Raw genomic sequence first — 17,230 nt, 5'->3', positions numbered from 1 at the left:
GTGGACGTACAGTTTGGTAATGTGCCAAGTAAATGATGTTACAGATGTCCACAGCTGTGAAGCAGGATGAAAAATGGTTATATTATCTGAAGGCTATGGTTTTCTATTTAGATTTAAAAAAAAAAAAAAAAAAAAAAAAAAAAATCTAACCAAACAGCCAAAAATAAATGGGGGGGGAAAAAAAAAAAAAAAAGACTCTGTACCTTTCCTATCCAGAAACTCCAAGAGGATGTGTGAATGTTTCAGAGCGTGAGAACCCATCAATAAATATCTTCAGAGAAACACTTTGTGCGGAAGCTTCAGGGAAGGAGTTTCAGCTTAAAATAATAGTTATTTTGCCTGCTTTTATTAAAACATAAAAATGCAGTTTTAGAAACAATATACAATTGTCTTTCTCCACCAAAATAAATTTATATTGAACATCAGCATAACAATGGGAGAAGAAAACTCATGTTAAAATTTGGATGCTCAGCTAAAATGTCTGTGTGACTAAACAGCTTTTCATTAATACTTTTTGTGGGGGAACCTCATGGTCGCATTCTCAAACAGCCGGTTATTTTCTTTTTCCATGGTTAGCTGCAAGATCCTTCAATTTTTTTGCTATATATTTAGTTGTGCTTACATCCAAGGGAAAATGAAGCCATAGTAATGCATAGCTTTTGTTTTTTTGAAATAAAGAGAATGAGGGTTCTCAACCTCTCTCTCCTACATCGTTCTGTGTTGTATGTGTGTGTGTTTATGTTCAAAATTTTCCCTGAGCACTTGATGCCTAAGAGTTGATGATTCTGCTTAGTTTTTGTTTGATTAAAAAAGTCCCCAGCAATTATTGAATGCTTGCCAGAAGCTTTTGAAGTTGCATAGCCAGATTGTGTTGGCCACGTTCTGCCGTCATGGTACAACACTGCATGCTCTTGGCTGTTATTTTTTGGGCTGGGGGGAAAGGCACATTGGGGGTTGGGTCTCTTTTGAGCTGATGAATAATGCTTCCATGTTTTGTCAGCTTCTTTCACCTGTTCTCAAACTTCAGTCAACGCTGTTACTGTAAAAGAATATGCCTGAAATAAATGTATCAAGCTCCCTTGCCAGATGTTTGGAAAGATTTGCGCTCCAGATTTGCTGTGATCTAAATGTTTTAGCATGACTAGAGGATGAGGTCTTAAAGATGCGCTGCACCTGCTGTGTGAATTGCTGGTTTCAAGGAGGAAGAAAGTAGTTGGACTACTCTGTGAATATTATGTTAGTGGACTGCATAAGAGTATGGTCTCCAGCTATTTAGCTGAGGAGAAACAACGGATGCCTAAGATTAAAGCATTGAGCTTTCTAGAATGCTTTCATTTTTACATTTCCCAGTGCTCTGGAAGGATTAGAAGGATGTGAGAGTCTCCATTTATACTGAAGAAACGGAGGAGATGCCATTTGACTTGTGGACCAATAAGATCCACAGGAGGGAATGTCACATTTTCATTGCCCCAACTCACTTTGTCATAAATGCATGGGAAAGAAGCTGTTGATTTGACTTGCCTCCTAAAGCAAATTTTTACCATTAGTGGTGGAAAGAAGAGATAAGAAGCAGATTACTTTTTTCTTTTCTCCCCTTTGACCCCCCCAAAAAGCTAAAACTGCCTCAAAAGTAATGCTTCAAAATGTGAGAATAATTCAGGCATGTGCTAAGTTCTGTTACTGCTCATAGGAAAGCTCCTTTTCCCCAAGGAATTAATTTGAAACCGGGTAGGGAAAAATACTTTGAGCTGTATAATAAAAGTCTTGAAAGTATTTATGAGGCATTAGGACTAGAGATAATTTTAACACAGCTGATGTTTTAGGATGAAAAAAAGAACCCTGTAAATCGGAGAAAGGGTTGCAAGGTAACATTTTCATTTTCATGCTGTTTATATATTCTGGGAAAACAGGTCAGTTTTATAGCGTAAAAAAATATGAAAATTACTCTGTTCATGGTGGATTTTGAAATAGCAAAAGGATAAAGCTGCTTAACATTTAATATAAACCTACTTGTAATATTGATGTTCTTGAATAATGACCAATGATACCTTTCTTTGCCATTAAGTAAATATCTTTGTAGATGCTTCCTAACGTTTCCAAGGAACGTCTATTTGTGATAACATTATTATGGATATAACGTTAATCTTCAGATTTGAAAGAGACTTCATGCCCTTTGAGGAGAAAGGCGTGTTAAAATAGGATAGTTGCTCCATCTAGTGTTTATTTTTAATTTAGCAAGTGTTAACATAAGAGAGTAACCTTCATTTCTTTGAAAATTATTATACTTGGGATTTTCATGTTTCATTTCTTATAAAAGTTTGGATTTATGTAGAAAAATATATTAAAGGAAAAATGATAATGATTTATTCAAAGTGCATTTTTGATAGCTATTTTTTCAAATAGCACATTGCTGTCCAATCAGTTCTGTTAGTCAGAACTAAATCCTGATTTTTAGCACTTTTACAGCAACTCTCTTGGGCTGTTCGACACTTAGCCTTGTATTGAAATGCATTTTTTTTTTTTGTTATGTTATCTAACATTACTTAGTAAATTTAAAAAGAGGAAAGCCATGTCTTCAGTTTTTCTGGTGGTCCTTGTTTTCAGTGTTGTATTTGTGTAGCCAGTGCCAGAGGAAAGGAAAAGATGACTGACTTACAGTAGAATAGTTCTCTGTTGTTTACTGGAGGAATAATTTATAGATATTTTCATTCAGTGTCTAAAAACAGATATGGTTATGCCAAAGTCTGTAAACACGGACAATTTATAACTTCTTAGTGCTCATTGCTTTTTAACCCTTTATCCTCTTTGTGAGATGAGAAATGGTATAGCATCAAACACACTGAGAATATATCTTCTACTTCACATTTAGTGTCTTAAGTTATCTCCTGTATTATAGGAATGGTATTAGTTGACACTCACTGGAAGTCATGAAGACTGGATGTAAAAGTGCTTTGCATACTTAGCCACTGACTGTTAGCTGAAGGCAAATAGTGTTAATGAACATACTCTGGAACAACCTCTAGATTTTCGCTTGCCTTAGCAGTAAGTGATTTGCTTACATATGACAAATGTGGTGGCTCTGTCAGAATTTCTGCAAAACATTCCATATTACAATTCAGGAACTACTGCGCAGACTGGGGGAAGGTATGGTTTATAACCATACCTTACCAATGGTAAGATGGATAGTTAGCTAAAGAAGGAGAACTATGAGACTAATAAGATTAGACTTGTGGAGTTTCTGAAGGAGATTAACAGTTGGGATCAATCTAGTATTTTCTTTGATACTTTGATGTTCATTACAGAAATATGCTGATCATAAAGTTGATGAGGCTAAACTGAATAGTATCACAACTGTAGAGGGAGATCCAGAATGATGATCAGAAAGGAAATAAAATTATTTGTAGACTGAACTAAAAAAATAGGAAAGGAAAAATATTTATTAGGATAAACAATCTCTTGTATTAGAAGGTAAGAACAAGATTATTTATCAACTAACAGTTCATCAGCTACGAATATAGAGGAGGCAGACAGACAGCAGGGCAGTAGTTCATCAGATAATTATTCTGCCAATGGGCATTGTATACTGTAAGGTTGTTCTTTGAAATGTTCTAGACAACAAAGAGCTACAAGCTGAGGAACACCGCTGATGAGCTGGACATTTCCGTCTGGCCGTGGAAATGTGGTAATTCAGTCATGTGGTTCTTGGATTACAGTCGTATCATTCCCTGCCAGCTCAATGTGTGGGCAAATGTTCTTATGTTTGCCCAAGATACACACTGGTGACATGCCTGGTGTGATTTTGTTTGGGAAGGGGAGAAAAAAAACAAATGAGCAAAGGAAATTGTGAGGCAGTTTCCATGTGTTGAAAGAGTGAAGTCCTGAAACCACAGTCTGTCATGGTAGCAGTATCATGATAGCAGTTTCATGATGACAGTCATTCAATTTAGAAAAAAGATTACGCACCACGATGGCTGCACAACAGTACAGTAGTTCACAACTTATGTTCCTTTGTGAAGCTGTACAACATTCAAGTTGTTTGTATAAATATGTGGAAGGTTAGTGCATGCACATTACTGCACTGTCATCACTTTACTTGTGGCAGCTTGTAAAAAAGGGCAAAACAATTAGTTTAAAATATGCCATTGCCTTCCACTAGATGATGTTGGCTGTGAAAACCACAAAGGCCCTTATTAGGTATATCACACAGATAGAAGCTTTATAGTCAGTCAGCTCTTTGATTATTAATTAAAATTGCATTTGCTTTTATTGTGAAATATAAAGAAATTAATGCTTGCTATTCCTTGGTGGTTTCCAGAAGATGTTTGATTAGATAAGGGTCTTGTAGCAGAACTTAAATATCATACTCTGCTGGGTATTTGGGTTAGAAGTTCCATGCACAAATAAAATGCAACTAAGTTGTGAAATGTCTCAAAGGTAAGGTTTATCATGTATTTAATAAAGAAGAGGAAGGGAAAACTAGAACAAGGAATCATTTTTGAACAAGTAATTGTGGTGATGTCAGCAAGAGAGTTTTGAATGGGAATCCAAAGTGAGCATATGGCATAGTATGATCCAGAAAATCAATTTGTGGAGAACTTGACTGAAAATTTTTATGTCATGGATTAAAAATGTGAAGATGTTTTTTTCAAACATGATCTGGATTTTAAAAAAATACACTGCATTTGAACTCAGCTGAAATGTGCTGGCCTGTAGAGAGAGGGCAGTGAGAGCAGTAAAAGATGATCATCTCTCTTGTGGAATAGCAGAAAGAAAGACTAATTGGAAAAATAAACCATGAAAGCTGTCCAAAGAATAAATCTTCTGGTGCAGATTGAGTTTTTAGGTGAGGAACAAGCGAACGAGTGTATTAAAATAAGGTAATTATTTAGAGTTATTCTCCAAAGTGATTTGGTTTTAGTGTCTTCCACGGATTTATTTTAACAAATTCTACATGGACTCAACTTTCTTGGGTCAGAAAGGTAATACTGCATTACTTTTTATGTCAAAAGTATTGATGTACTTAGGAAATTTAAAGACTATATTGATCCTTTGATATCAATCTAGAGTTAATATGGTTTGTAACTGCAGGAGTACTCAGAAAGGAAATGTCCAGTCCTCATAGCAGAATGATTAAATATCATATTCTACCTGTATTTCCTGGTTTTATACAAGCTCAACATGAGAGAGAGACTACATGTTTTCCAAGGTAATTGAAAAATGTCCTTATGTTAAGGATATGTATGTGCTGCAAAAAGCTACTTAGAATTAGCTTTGATGTCTTCTAATCCTTTTCTGCTCCCTCTTTATGACCCTTTTTTTTGGGCAGGAGGCTTTGTTTGTGGAGTTATATTTATCTCCAGAAGAAACTGCAAGTGACAGAGCAATCTGTTATCTGATATCAGCACTGTCAAGATGCTGTCTACTGTGGCTAATACTTACCTCCATCTGATGAATCCGTGGGCCATTGGATGTGTTCCTGATTAGTTTGTTGTACTACCAAAGCTGTCCCAAATTCTGACATTCCTCTTCCAGGGAGGATGTTGCAGAGGCAGGGGCTTAGTTCTTCTGTTTAAGAAATGGAGAAATGATCACTGGTAAATGCTTTACGCTGTGAATTTCCATCCTATGCCAGGCTAATACCAGGCTATTTTTCAGAAAGTTGGTCTCTGTGGTCCTACTTACCTGCAGCTTGAGAATGGAGCAAACACCAGAAGTAATACAATTTTGCCTGCAGTTGAGGGAGTTTGGTACTGAGGGACTGGTAAACTTGCCTTCGTTGTTATCTGATGTCTGGTGTTCTGTGGTCTTCTCCAGTTTACTGCTGCTTCATGACAGTGCTATAAAACATTCTATTTGCCGCAATAGCTGATGGTAGGGAGAGAGCCAACTTTAGCTAAAGATTTAAGTAAGGTAAAACAAGTGGTTGTGAGGAATGGAGAGCATATTTGCAGCAGGGAGGGGCAACATTTTCCCCAGCCTGGGCTGCTAATTTTACAGGACTGGTTTGTACAGTGTTTACTGAGTTTGAAGAACCAAAGGTGGAGAGGGTGTCAGTCCCAGAATATAGTTGAGAACTTAGAGGCTGATGAAACTCTGTCTTGACCTTCAAAACAGGTTCCCTTATTTCTCATTTTGCCTGTGTTGCTGACAAGCCCCGAAACAGATATTTGTATGAAACAGAGGGCAGTACAGCATTACTACTCTGTCTTTTTGAAAAAAATATACACTGAATTTGGTCACTTCCCTGTAGCTCAGCAGTCCTCAAGTGTCATAACAGTCCTTAGGCAGCTCCTCTAATTTAACTGACCTAATGTATTCCTTACTGTGGACTTCAGGAATTCCTCTTTGTCCTAGAGACTACTTCAGTAGAACTTCACATCACTGATCATTCTTACATTGGGCAGAGGTGTGGCAGTTGCCACTAAATCTTGAATACATTTAGTTCTATACAGCATTACATGAGAAAGAACTATGATTTGTTTTTGTTTGTTTTTATGTAATCCAGTCCATTAGCTTTAAAATTGGGTGTTAACTATTTTGAGATGTGTTGAGTAGTCTTACATCATAGTAAAAAAACACCTTTTCATCATTCTGCTGAATTCAGTGTGATTAGATATGCAGTTAGTGCTTGCAACTTCTTGAATATGTAATATTCCAGTTTTATGTGGGAGTACTGGATTTTATAGTTTTGTTGTCTCCTAGTATTAAAATTTCACAAGAACATTTATTAAATATACAGTTGTTATATGCAGAACAGAGGATAACATCATATTGCAAGAATTACAATTGATTTAATGTCATGTAGGATCAGAAATAAAGCTAAGGTAGGAAGCTCTTAACTGGCAGTGCAGTTCAATTTCATGGATTAGAATCTGGTCCCAGCACAGAGATTCCCTGAACCACCTGGTAATTTTCTTTTTGTCTTCCACCTCTGAAATGTAATTCTTTATAAAATGAATATTTCTGCACCTTCCATTACTTCACAATCATATTTTTCTCCTTTAGTGAGTGTTCAAATAGTATTATTATTAGGAATTGCTTTATCAAAATTATTCCTAAGAGTTTATAATTTGAATATAGAATATTGGGCTGGGATTAAGGTAGGGTGTGATTCTTCTTTCTTCTGTGTTCATTATTTCTCAGTCTTTCACATTGTGTTGTTAAGGGGGGTCACAAAGATCACAGTGGAGGAGGAAAAAAGGATAGGCATAAATATTAGATCAAATATGGAACTCTTTCTGATATTCACTTTTCATTTCTCTATACGAAGATTTTTGTAGCACCCGATTTTACCTTACATCCTTGTATTTTAGTTCTGATACATATATGGAATATTTTTTTATAAAATAAGTAATTCATCCAAATATATAATTGCCATTCAAGTTCTTGGGTTTTGTTGATTTTCAGTTGTATGTAAATGATACAACCTATATTTACAAAGCAATCTAAAAGATACAGCTATTTTTTTTCCTGTGTCTTTCTGTTTTATTGCTTTCATTGTATTGCTGCAAAAAGAAAATCAGTTACAAACTAGATATAAATATTTGAACATATAGTGCAGTAAATAAATGAAATCAAGAGATTGCAAAAAAGCATTGTCTCAAGCCTCTTTTTAAAAAAAAAAATACAGTGTAGATACTTCAATTACTGATTTGTAGAAAAATCAAGCTTTGATTCAGTATCTGCATATGATAACCTTCATAGTATCTGCATATGATAGCCTTCATTTTGAGCTGCTACCTTCAGAACAGGTAACAAAATTAAGATGAGTTTCAAAGGACTTGATGAGAGAATCCAAACTGTAATAAAAAGGACTCTACAGTAAAAAACAAACAAACAAACAAACAAACAAAAACAACAACAACAACAAAACCACACAAAAAGATGAAGAGTTAGGGATCTTAATTTGCAGTTTTTAAAGTTTTAGCTCTATATTATAATTTGCTATTGATCAGTATTTACATTCTACAACACATTTGAGTCAATCAGAAGAGACTCTTTCCTAATGGTCAAATTTCATGCTTGAATATTCTCCATGATAGTGTCAGCACAAGCTGGGTCAGAAATCTTGCAGGTATGAAGGCTGCATTTGGTCAGCCAGGTAGGCCTTACAACCTCCACTGAACCAACAGGACTTGTGGTCCATTTTCTTCACCGAGAGCCACTTGTTTCATGTCTTGAAAAATATCAGCTTGTAAAATCAAAATCTTCATTGTGAAAATTGTTGCATCTGTTCAGCTGTCAAATCAGGGTCTTAAAAATGAGAAAGTATTTCTATGTTTCCAGATTTTAGAGTGGATAATTTTATTGAGCTATCTAATGAAATACGGGATTTAAAACTCTTTTGCTAAGAGAAACTGCTACTTATTTAGTTGTTTAAACAACCAGTTAAACATGTTTACTGTCAATCCTGCTTTCAGAAACTTTGTGGAAATGAAATGTCTTCTTGCACTTCTCTGTCTCGCAGGTTTGACTCGGATACAACAGAGCTCCATAGCTGGATGACCCGCTCAGAAGCAGTGCTTCAGAGTCCCGAGTTTGCAGTATATCGAAAAGAAGGCAATCTCTCAGATCTCAGAGAAAGAGTCAATGTAGGAGGAAGTACTTGTATATATGTCTATTAGTTTGTATTAACTTGCCAGAGTGGTTGCAAAGTCCAAGTTTAAATGAGTTCAAATGTAAACTGACAAGCATTGATAGTCCATATGCCCAAGAGAAATTTAGAAGTGCTTACTGTTTCTGTGAATTTCAGATTTTGTCACCAAAATTGTTGTACAGACTGTTGGAATACTTTAAAAAAAAAAAAAAAAATATTCATACATCCTCATATTTAATTAAGGTATTCTAGATTCATGAAAGTCTTTAGTAAAGCTGAATCAAAGCCTATATATTACTTCTTAAATATGCATAATCATTCTATCCTAACAGCTTAATTTATTATACATGTACAAATTGAAGGATGTGAAAAGTAACAGCTTTTAGTGTGTGCTAAAGAAAAACTGTATCCAATTCATTTTACAGCAGTGTAAAATACATCTGAAAATCACCAGTCTCCACATACAAATATTTATATATGTTTCTACTGTATTGTAGTACCATTCCTGAACATAAACTGTTTCTTTTCTACTTTTGGAAAAATGAATTATTCCGTGTTGCTTAAGGAGTGGCTGTGTTTGTTTATGTGTTTCACATGGTCTGAATTTAGATCTTGAGAACTAAACTATTACAAATTTTCTTCCATATTTATTTTTTGTAGATAGATACAAAAATGTCTGTATTTTCTAAATCAGAGAAAGGGAAGTTCTTTTTATAAATAGCTTTTACAGTATCATAGTATATCATGGAACTTAATTAAAATATATGTTGATACATATTCCTATAATAGAAACAGATGGAACAAAGTTACTATATGGAAGTTAGTGTCACTGCTGGTTTTTTCTCACTGTCTGCTTGTCCATCATAAATCAGCTACGATAAGATTGATGAACACTAAATTTTGTGACTATAAATATAAATTTTAAAATGTCACGTTAAAAAATATTTTTATTGCAAAAATTTTAATTTAATTATTAATGTTGTCATATTACTAGCAGTAAGTATCCATTAGAATGTAACATCAAGAATTTAGCTCATGGCATCATTTCATGTTATGTGAAATATAGGTAAATATATATATATATGCTAAATGTATCAAAAATACAGAGGAGATTTGATGGGTTCAAATGGTTCCATACTGAAGTAATGGCATTCACCTAATACATAAATAGATATACAGTTAATCGAGTGCTTCAGTCTTAATGGTAGGTAAAACTAAGAACAGAAACAAAACAAAACAAGAAGGCTCTTGCCTTTTCTTAATATGTTTCCATTTTGAGAAACACAAAAATTTCAAGGATGGCAAATCAGCTGATCATGACATACATGTTTCACTGGATACCTGCATTGTCAGGTTTCCCCAACCAATATGATTTCCCACCTCATCTTGCCAGTTTATAAGATTTTATACAGTCATTAAAGGATCCAGGAGCCATGGTTCACCTTCCTCCTTCTTTCCTTTCTTTGCTTCCAAGGAGGTGGTGATGGCTGCAAATATAGGGGTGGAGGTAGGTGAACCACAGACCCTCCTCTGGTCCCAGCTGGAGTTCCAGCAGCCTTTTTTGGTGAAGAGGAAGAACACTGGGGCTGGGAGGCCACTACCCAACACATTTGTTCAGATCTCATTTAGGTTGGTGAAAACATAATACTGGAGAAAGTGGGAGGAAGGGAAAAGGGTTTTGGAATTTGACCAGTGCATGGGCATTTTAAGTTTGAATCCGAGACTCTGCAGATAGCATGAGATATTTCACATATTCCTTTGACCCCCATGGAAATTGAATAACTGGATGGTTAAGAAACCAATTTCCAGCTTCTTTACTGAAAAGTAGTACGGAAAAGGATCTACTTTATATCAAGAGGGGTCTGAGACAAAGCAGTAACTAAATAGAAATAAGAGAAATGAACATGTATCCTTCATTAACATTGGAAATCTTTTTAAAAACCAAAACTGGTTTTGATTTCATAGAGTATCACTGTTTTTAAGATCAATATTTTTATTGAGAAAATCAAGTTACATGTAGAATTTTCTACATGTTTTAAGGTTGAAAAAACTCTGAAAGATGGCATTTGACAAGTCCTAACTACACGGATTCTTTGTGGAATGTTTTTCAGTTAATGGAAGTCTTTTACACACTTTTCAAAACAGAAAAAAAAGAAAAGCAAAGAACAACAAAACCAACAAACAGGTTTTTAAAGCTTGTCCTGACCTGACTTATCCAGGTCTGTTCTCTATCCGTAAAACTAGTAGTCAAAGCAGGAAGTACTGTCCAGTTTGTTGATTTGAGCTGTTTCATTGTTGCTTGTTAAATTTTTTGTTTCCACATTCCTCAAAATGAGCCTCAAATCAATGGAAAATAATGTAGTGTGGGTTTTAATTCTAATAAAACTGTAGAACATGTAGAAAAGAAAAAAAAATAATGAAATGCTAAAAAGGAAAACATGTTAGTGATGATTGAAAAAGATTGTATCATACTGACACACATAGTCCTACCCCAGGGTTGTACTTATAGTGGCATGCATATGACCACTTACACATGCATGCAGAAGTCCCAGCTTGCCATTACTGGTTATCATTTAGCTTTCTCTCTCTATGACAATCTATGTATTGATGTGGCACTGAACACCTGTGCTTGGCTGATGGCAGATTTGCTATTTATTACCCACCATGGTAGGTGCTGAGTCCTATGGCTTTTTTCCTAATGAATTTCTTTTCTGCTGTTCTTTTGAGAACAAGTTACTATTATATTTGGGTGATTTTTTTTTTTTTTTTTTTTTTTCCTGCTGTGGCAGCTCGCTCCTACTCATCATTTTTCTTGGGTGAGAGGTCACTTCCATATGATACAGTGGTAGTGCATCTGCTGTATGATAAGGAATACAGACTTCAGAACTGACAGCCACAAGGAAAGCTCTTTTGCCGTCATTGATGATTCATCAAGTTCAAAAGCCTGCTCCCATCCCAGCTTAGAGGAGGCCTGAGGGAGACAGAGCCAAGAGCAGGCTGTATGAAGTGGCCTGACTGTGTTTTCTAATCCAGCTGCTCTTCAGATACTGGCAGGAAATTGACTTTGGCAGATGTATTACGTAGATTGAATATATTAGGCATGCACAAAAAGTCCTTCCTATGTCTGGGGAGAAGCAAAAATATTTATAGCCATTCTCTATGACAAAAGAAAGATATTTGTGTTACCTGGCCAGAGAGACTTGATGCCGCAAGTACACAAGTTTCATTGTGGAACAACCATACTACTCCTAAATAATGAAAACTTACAAACATAAATGCTGTAAACATCATTATGCTGCATTGCACTTAGCATTTTCCTGTTAGTATGTATATTTTACCAAAATCAGACCTAATAATGACTTGGGCCTTTTTTATTTTTCTTAAGCTGTAATGGGCTTTCAATATTGCAAGTTCAAATATGTGAAGGCCTAGGTGCAAAAAAAATTAAAACTTGCTAGGTAGAAACCTCTTGCATAACAATAAGTCAGATTTGAGAATATACATCAATGAACCAGTAATAAAACTCCTTGAAAGGAGTTTTGTTTGGCCAAGAAGCAGCACATAGAAATTCAGAATCAAAGGTAAACATATAATGAACAGATGTAAGGGAAAATGTCAGATATCTTAGACAATTAAATTTGTTCTCTTGGCATTCTCAAAGTCCCATTCTTGTTTGTTCGCTGTGCTTTAGTGACCTTTTTCAGACATGCTTTGTTGGGCCTGGATATTTTAAGCTGAATCACTGTCAGAGCCAGTGATGGTAGCACTGCCATCTACTGCACTCAGGGGTAATTGGTCAGAGTCACAGAAGGTGAGGGAGTACAGCTACCATGCACCCTTTCACAGAGGTCTCAAAGCAGGATGTTGATTTGATATGAATAACATCCAAATTCCTCAGACCATCCATGTTTTCTAGGTTATGAAGTCATTAACTGCCAACTAAAATCTCGAGCTCAAATAAAATGCTCAACATTGTTAAAATAGACTCTTCACCTTTGTCTGGCATTTAGCTAAAGATGAATTTTTAGTGTTATTCAATCAGTTAAAACCAGACTATTATAGATTTCCATTGCCAGTTACAAAATAGTCCAAAGGAGAATTAATCACTAATGAAATGAAAACTTGTAAAGGTAACCTTTTTTTTTTTTTTCTTTCTCATATTGGTGTCCTTTTTCTGAGGAATCTTTAATGGAAAACAAAGAGACTAGAAAAGGCAAAAGTTGTATGTTTGGAAATATTTTGAAGTGACTTTGCAGCTGCCACAACTTTTCATTTAAAAAGTGTTGATTACAACATACAGAATCAGTTTCGAAACTTCACAAACCTCTTCAAGCTTATCCCTTTAAGTAAAGGAAAAAATGAACCAAACAGAGCCAAAGAGATAAATATGAGATGTTTACAGGACCTCTACTCTCTTCATTTCTAGGCACTTTACAGGTGCTCATGGAAATCTTTCTTCTGAGGGGTTTAAAAATCCAAGACACAGTTTGCAGGTTTGGCAAACCACTGTGTACAGAGTAGTGGCAGGACTATGTGAGTAATACTATGAAGTAACGAGGGCAAACTTCCTCCAGATCAGGTAATTTGTCTTTGTTTGAGGAACAGGAGGACAGTCTTTTCTCCTTTGGCTGGCATTGTGCTTTCTGTGTGTAAGCATTTGTCTTCCTGTAACCGGTGTTAGACCTTTGCTTTTATAATATATGCAGATTACAAAAAAAAAGAATGGAAAAAAGCAATTGACAGAAAATTTGATATGTCCTAAATTTTCAGGTTTATTTAAGGGTGTCACATGTAGTGTTTATACTTTATATAATCTTTCAGGAAGTGGACATTTCTCCACATTTTTCTGCACACATAGTATATTACTGGACACTGAAGGGTTCACTTCCACAAGCTTTGATGTAATATCTTTTTTTTTTTTTTTTTAATTTCAAAAAGCTGATTTTATTATATTTTAGGAGGGGTTTTTTTGTGATTCATTTGTGTTCACTACAGTTGCATTCATGATAATTACACACCTGGTATTACAGACAGAGTAAAATTATTTTCAGTATATTTTAGTGCTTTTATGATTCCTTTGGGTTCTCTGGCATTATAGACAGAGTAGTATTAATTAAGATTCTGCAAGAAATTTTGGAGCTCTGCAGAGAATTAATAGACTAAGTTTGTATGTTTATTTGGTTTTTAATTTAGAAAATATTTAGATTGTGCAATGGAATGGAAGAAAATTTTATTGACCTACAAAACTATAATTTATTAGTACAATCATGTTTAACTCATTGGGATAATCTTCATAAACCTTCAGTGATAATTATTTGTATGTTAAATATATGTTTATAAAATCCAAAATATTTTCATCCTTAATTCTTCTCTACATATCCTTCCTTTATATAGTTTATTTATATAAAACTATAGTATTGAAAGTGTTTGATAGAAACTTTGGCATATTGTTAGAAAGCCTACTGCTTAATCATGTTGTTATGCATAAAAGAATGCTGGCTGTAAGTAGGATGTGGAAATGTGTGAATTTAACTGAAAAGCTCTCTTTAAAGTTCTGAGCATCTCCTCACCTAGGAAAGTCTTCTGGGGAGCTTTTAAGAATCACAGTTTAGAAGTTGTTTTAAGAGACTTTATTCAAAGGTGATTATATTACTTCCTCCTAAGCATAGTAACCTATTTGAAAAATAACATTTTCAACTGTAAGTGTATGAGATTATTGTACTAAATGCATTCTTAGACACCTACTCGAGGTTTATTTCCAGATATAAGGAACCTTTTCCCCTGAAGAGTCAAGTCACACAGAATTCACCTTTGTTGTGGAAATAAACACGGTCATCGGGAAGCCTAGCAGGGTTAGCCAGAGAAGCTGTAACCAGAGTTGTGTGTTATTTTTACATACGCATCATGTAGGATTTGTGGTGGAATATCCTTTTTTGTATGTGTGTATCTGCTGCAATAAAGTGAGGGACTCTGATTTATGGGAGACTGTGTTGGTCAGGATCTCTGAGAGATATTATAGTTTGTTTTATTTTTGGTATGAAACTTGGTTGTGGCTCTATGCTTCTTTGGGCTTCTGATTTAGAGTTTCTAAATTACTCCTGGATTATACGCCTAAATTAATTTAAAATCAATGGAATGACTTCATGATATTAATTATGAGACAGCACTGAGGGGCTGTCATATCTAAAATGATTTTACTTTCCATCTGTATTGCTATCAACCCAAAATGAAATTCGAAACTGAGATTCCTACTACATCAGAAAATTTAGCAGCCAGCCATTACCAGCTAGGCTGAGTGCAAGTCTGAACATGGGTAAAAATTTTTTCAGTACTGAAAGGTGAATTGAGAATATTTGATACAATACCTAACTAGAAACCTATGTTAATTGTGCTGTTAACTCTCATTCTTGCTTAGTAGCTCATATATAGATGTCTGCTATATATCATAGAGTCATAGAATGCTTTGGGTTGGAAGGGACCTTGAAGATCATTTAGTTTGCTTTGGCCAACAGAAGAGTAAAGTGAGCAATCAAATGGTATATGGATTCAATAATATAGTATGCCATGAAACCCTGTGATTTGGTTAACATGCTCAATTCTTGCTGTTATCAATAGGAGCCACATGAGAAATGAATAAATCTGTTCTTCCACAAGGAATTTCTGTTTAACATATATTTCTATTCTGAAATATTGGGCTTTGAATAGCTGTTAATTTGTATGTCTTTTATTTGTCTGTAAAATACTGATGTGTATCACTTGGCAACTCTGTTTTGTTCTGATTCTCAGTTTATATGTTTGTCTTTATGACTGACTTCCTTCTTGATGGTATGTGGTACTAGCTGCTTTCATTTTGAAGCAGAAGGCTGGTAGGGCAATATGACAGGTTAAATGGTCTTGAGAAATCAGAAATCCCTGAGATTAATTACTTTTTTTTCTTCAAAATCCCTCTTTTGAAATACTCACCTTTCCTGTCATGCTGCAGGCCATCCAGCGAGAAAAGCCTGAGAAGTACAGAAAACTGCAAGATGCCAGCAGATCGGCTGAGGCCCTGGTGGAACAGATGGTGAATGGTAATTACATGGGAGTTGATTTAGATAATCTTCTTAGGGATTTGATAAATGCACAGGTTCATATTTATCACAAGAATTATACTAGCAAATATTGTCTAAATGGAACAGTAAAATAATATTGCTTTATATTTCTTTTATTTCTGAATGTTAAATCTGTTAATTAAAAAAGAGGAAATAAATCTTACCACTTTAGTACCATGAAAAGAAATGTGTGTAAAATGTGCTCACAGTAATGAACTGTATACTAACAATCTGTTCTGCACAGAGACTTAAGTTGTAATCTTATTTTCTGACTATGCTAAGCTTTTGAAGATATATTAACTCATCTGAGTTAGAAAGCTCTGAAGGTGTTACTCTGAACAGTTTGTAAAAAATGCTTTCTGACTTATACAATGTATGTTTTGTAAGATACATATTACTGTAATGTTCTGTTATCACAGAAAAATATAACGTTTTATTGGGTTTTGGAAGAGATTTTTGGCATTTGGCTTTTCAGAGATAATAAATGTCAAAGCTTATACAAGTCTTAAGAAAAAAAAACGTAGTTGTAAGCTTTTTTTAAAATTTTTATTATTGATTTTTCCAAAAAAACCCAAACCTGTTATGTCATTCTTTTGAACTTCAGATGTCATTAAGAGAAAAATAAAACTAAAGAAAGGTATATGGAAATAAAATTGTAAGTCATACCATTGTCCTTGATATTAAGGAATGTCTGACTTTCCAATAAAATATGCAACACAGGCCAGTATCTGTCCTACTCATATGATTACCAGAAAAATAGATTTTTAAATGCACTGAGCTGCAGAGCATATATGTATAATAGTAATAATAATGAAGAACCAATAATTTAATTGCTAAAAATAAAGCATTCTTACTTTGAGGTAATAACTGGCCAAGCTAAACAAATTTGATGGTATCATAACATTATTTTGCTTACATATGAATGTGTTGTGTTTTAAAAGTGACCACATTTAATTATCATGACTGTAACAACTCTTGCAAGAGTTCCCTTCCTAGGCTCAGAGAATAGATTGAAGAGAGTCTGGTAAGATTTGCACCCTCTTTGAAATAATTTGAGCAGTTTTCCATGGCTGATCATATTAAAAATTGTGACTTTTTTTTTTTTTTTTTTTTTTTTTTGGCCATATTTTCTGCCTGGGAGAACTGGTTGTGCAGGACTTTTAAGGCAGTATTTGAAATTTGTGTGATGCCACATTGAAGTTGTTATTTTGAATGGAATCTACGTAGGACACATTTAGCAGTGCCCCACTCTTCTTTGGCCAAATGCAGATTTGCACATCTAGAATTCTAGCTTCAATTTTTTTAGATTACATAGTACTCTCTGGTAATTTCAATTTTAGTTGAAGAACTCACTAGCACATTATATATTACTTTTCCGGTAATGTACTACGTACCATGTCTAACACCAAGTAGATTAACCTTCTATCTTAAGTATTCTCATGTGGTTTTAACTCAAGGTTCTCTTTTTCCTCCTTCAGTCCACGGGTCCATGCTTATTCATGGTTTACAGATGTTGTGATCTCAACTGTGGCTAGTTGTACAT

General features: G+C 34.7%; 1 protein-coding gene across 5 annotated transcripts in view; it reads left to right on the top strand.

The window, feature by feature from the left end:
* Nucleotides 1-17,230, top strand: part of DMD (dystrophin) — a gene marked incomplete at both ends in the record, with an annotated part of 1,256,016 nt that overhangs the window by 511,028 nt on the left and 727,758 nt on the right. For all 5 annotated transcript variants that reach the window (XM_080362523.1, XM_080362521.1, XM_080362520.1 and 2 more), the window contains 2 exons: nucleotides 8,468-8,591; nucleotides 15,579-15,666. In XM_080362523.1, coding sequence (XP_080218649.1) covers nucleotides 8,468-8,591; nucleotides 15,579-15,666 — 212 coding nt within the window. The remainder of the gene's footprint in view (nucleotides 1-8,467; nucleotides 8,592-15,578; nucleotides 15,667-17,230) is intronic.

This window comes from Nesoenas mayeri, assembly GCF_963082525.1.
Source record: "Nesoenas mayeri genome assembly, chromosome: 1".
NCBI lineage: Eukaryota > Metazoa > Chordata > Aves > Columbiformes > Columbidae > Nesoenas > Nesoenas mayeri.
The sequence above is the reverse complement of the archived record's forward strand: the minus strand, read 5'-3'. Positions and strand labels throughout refer to the sequence as shown.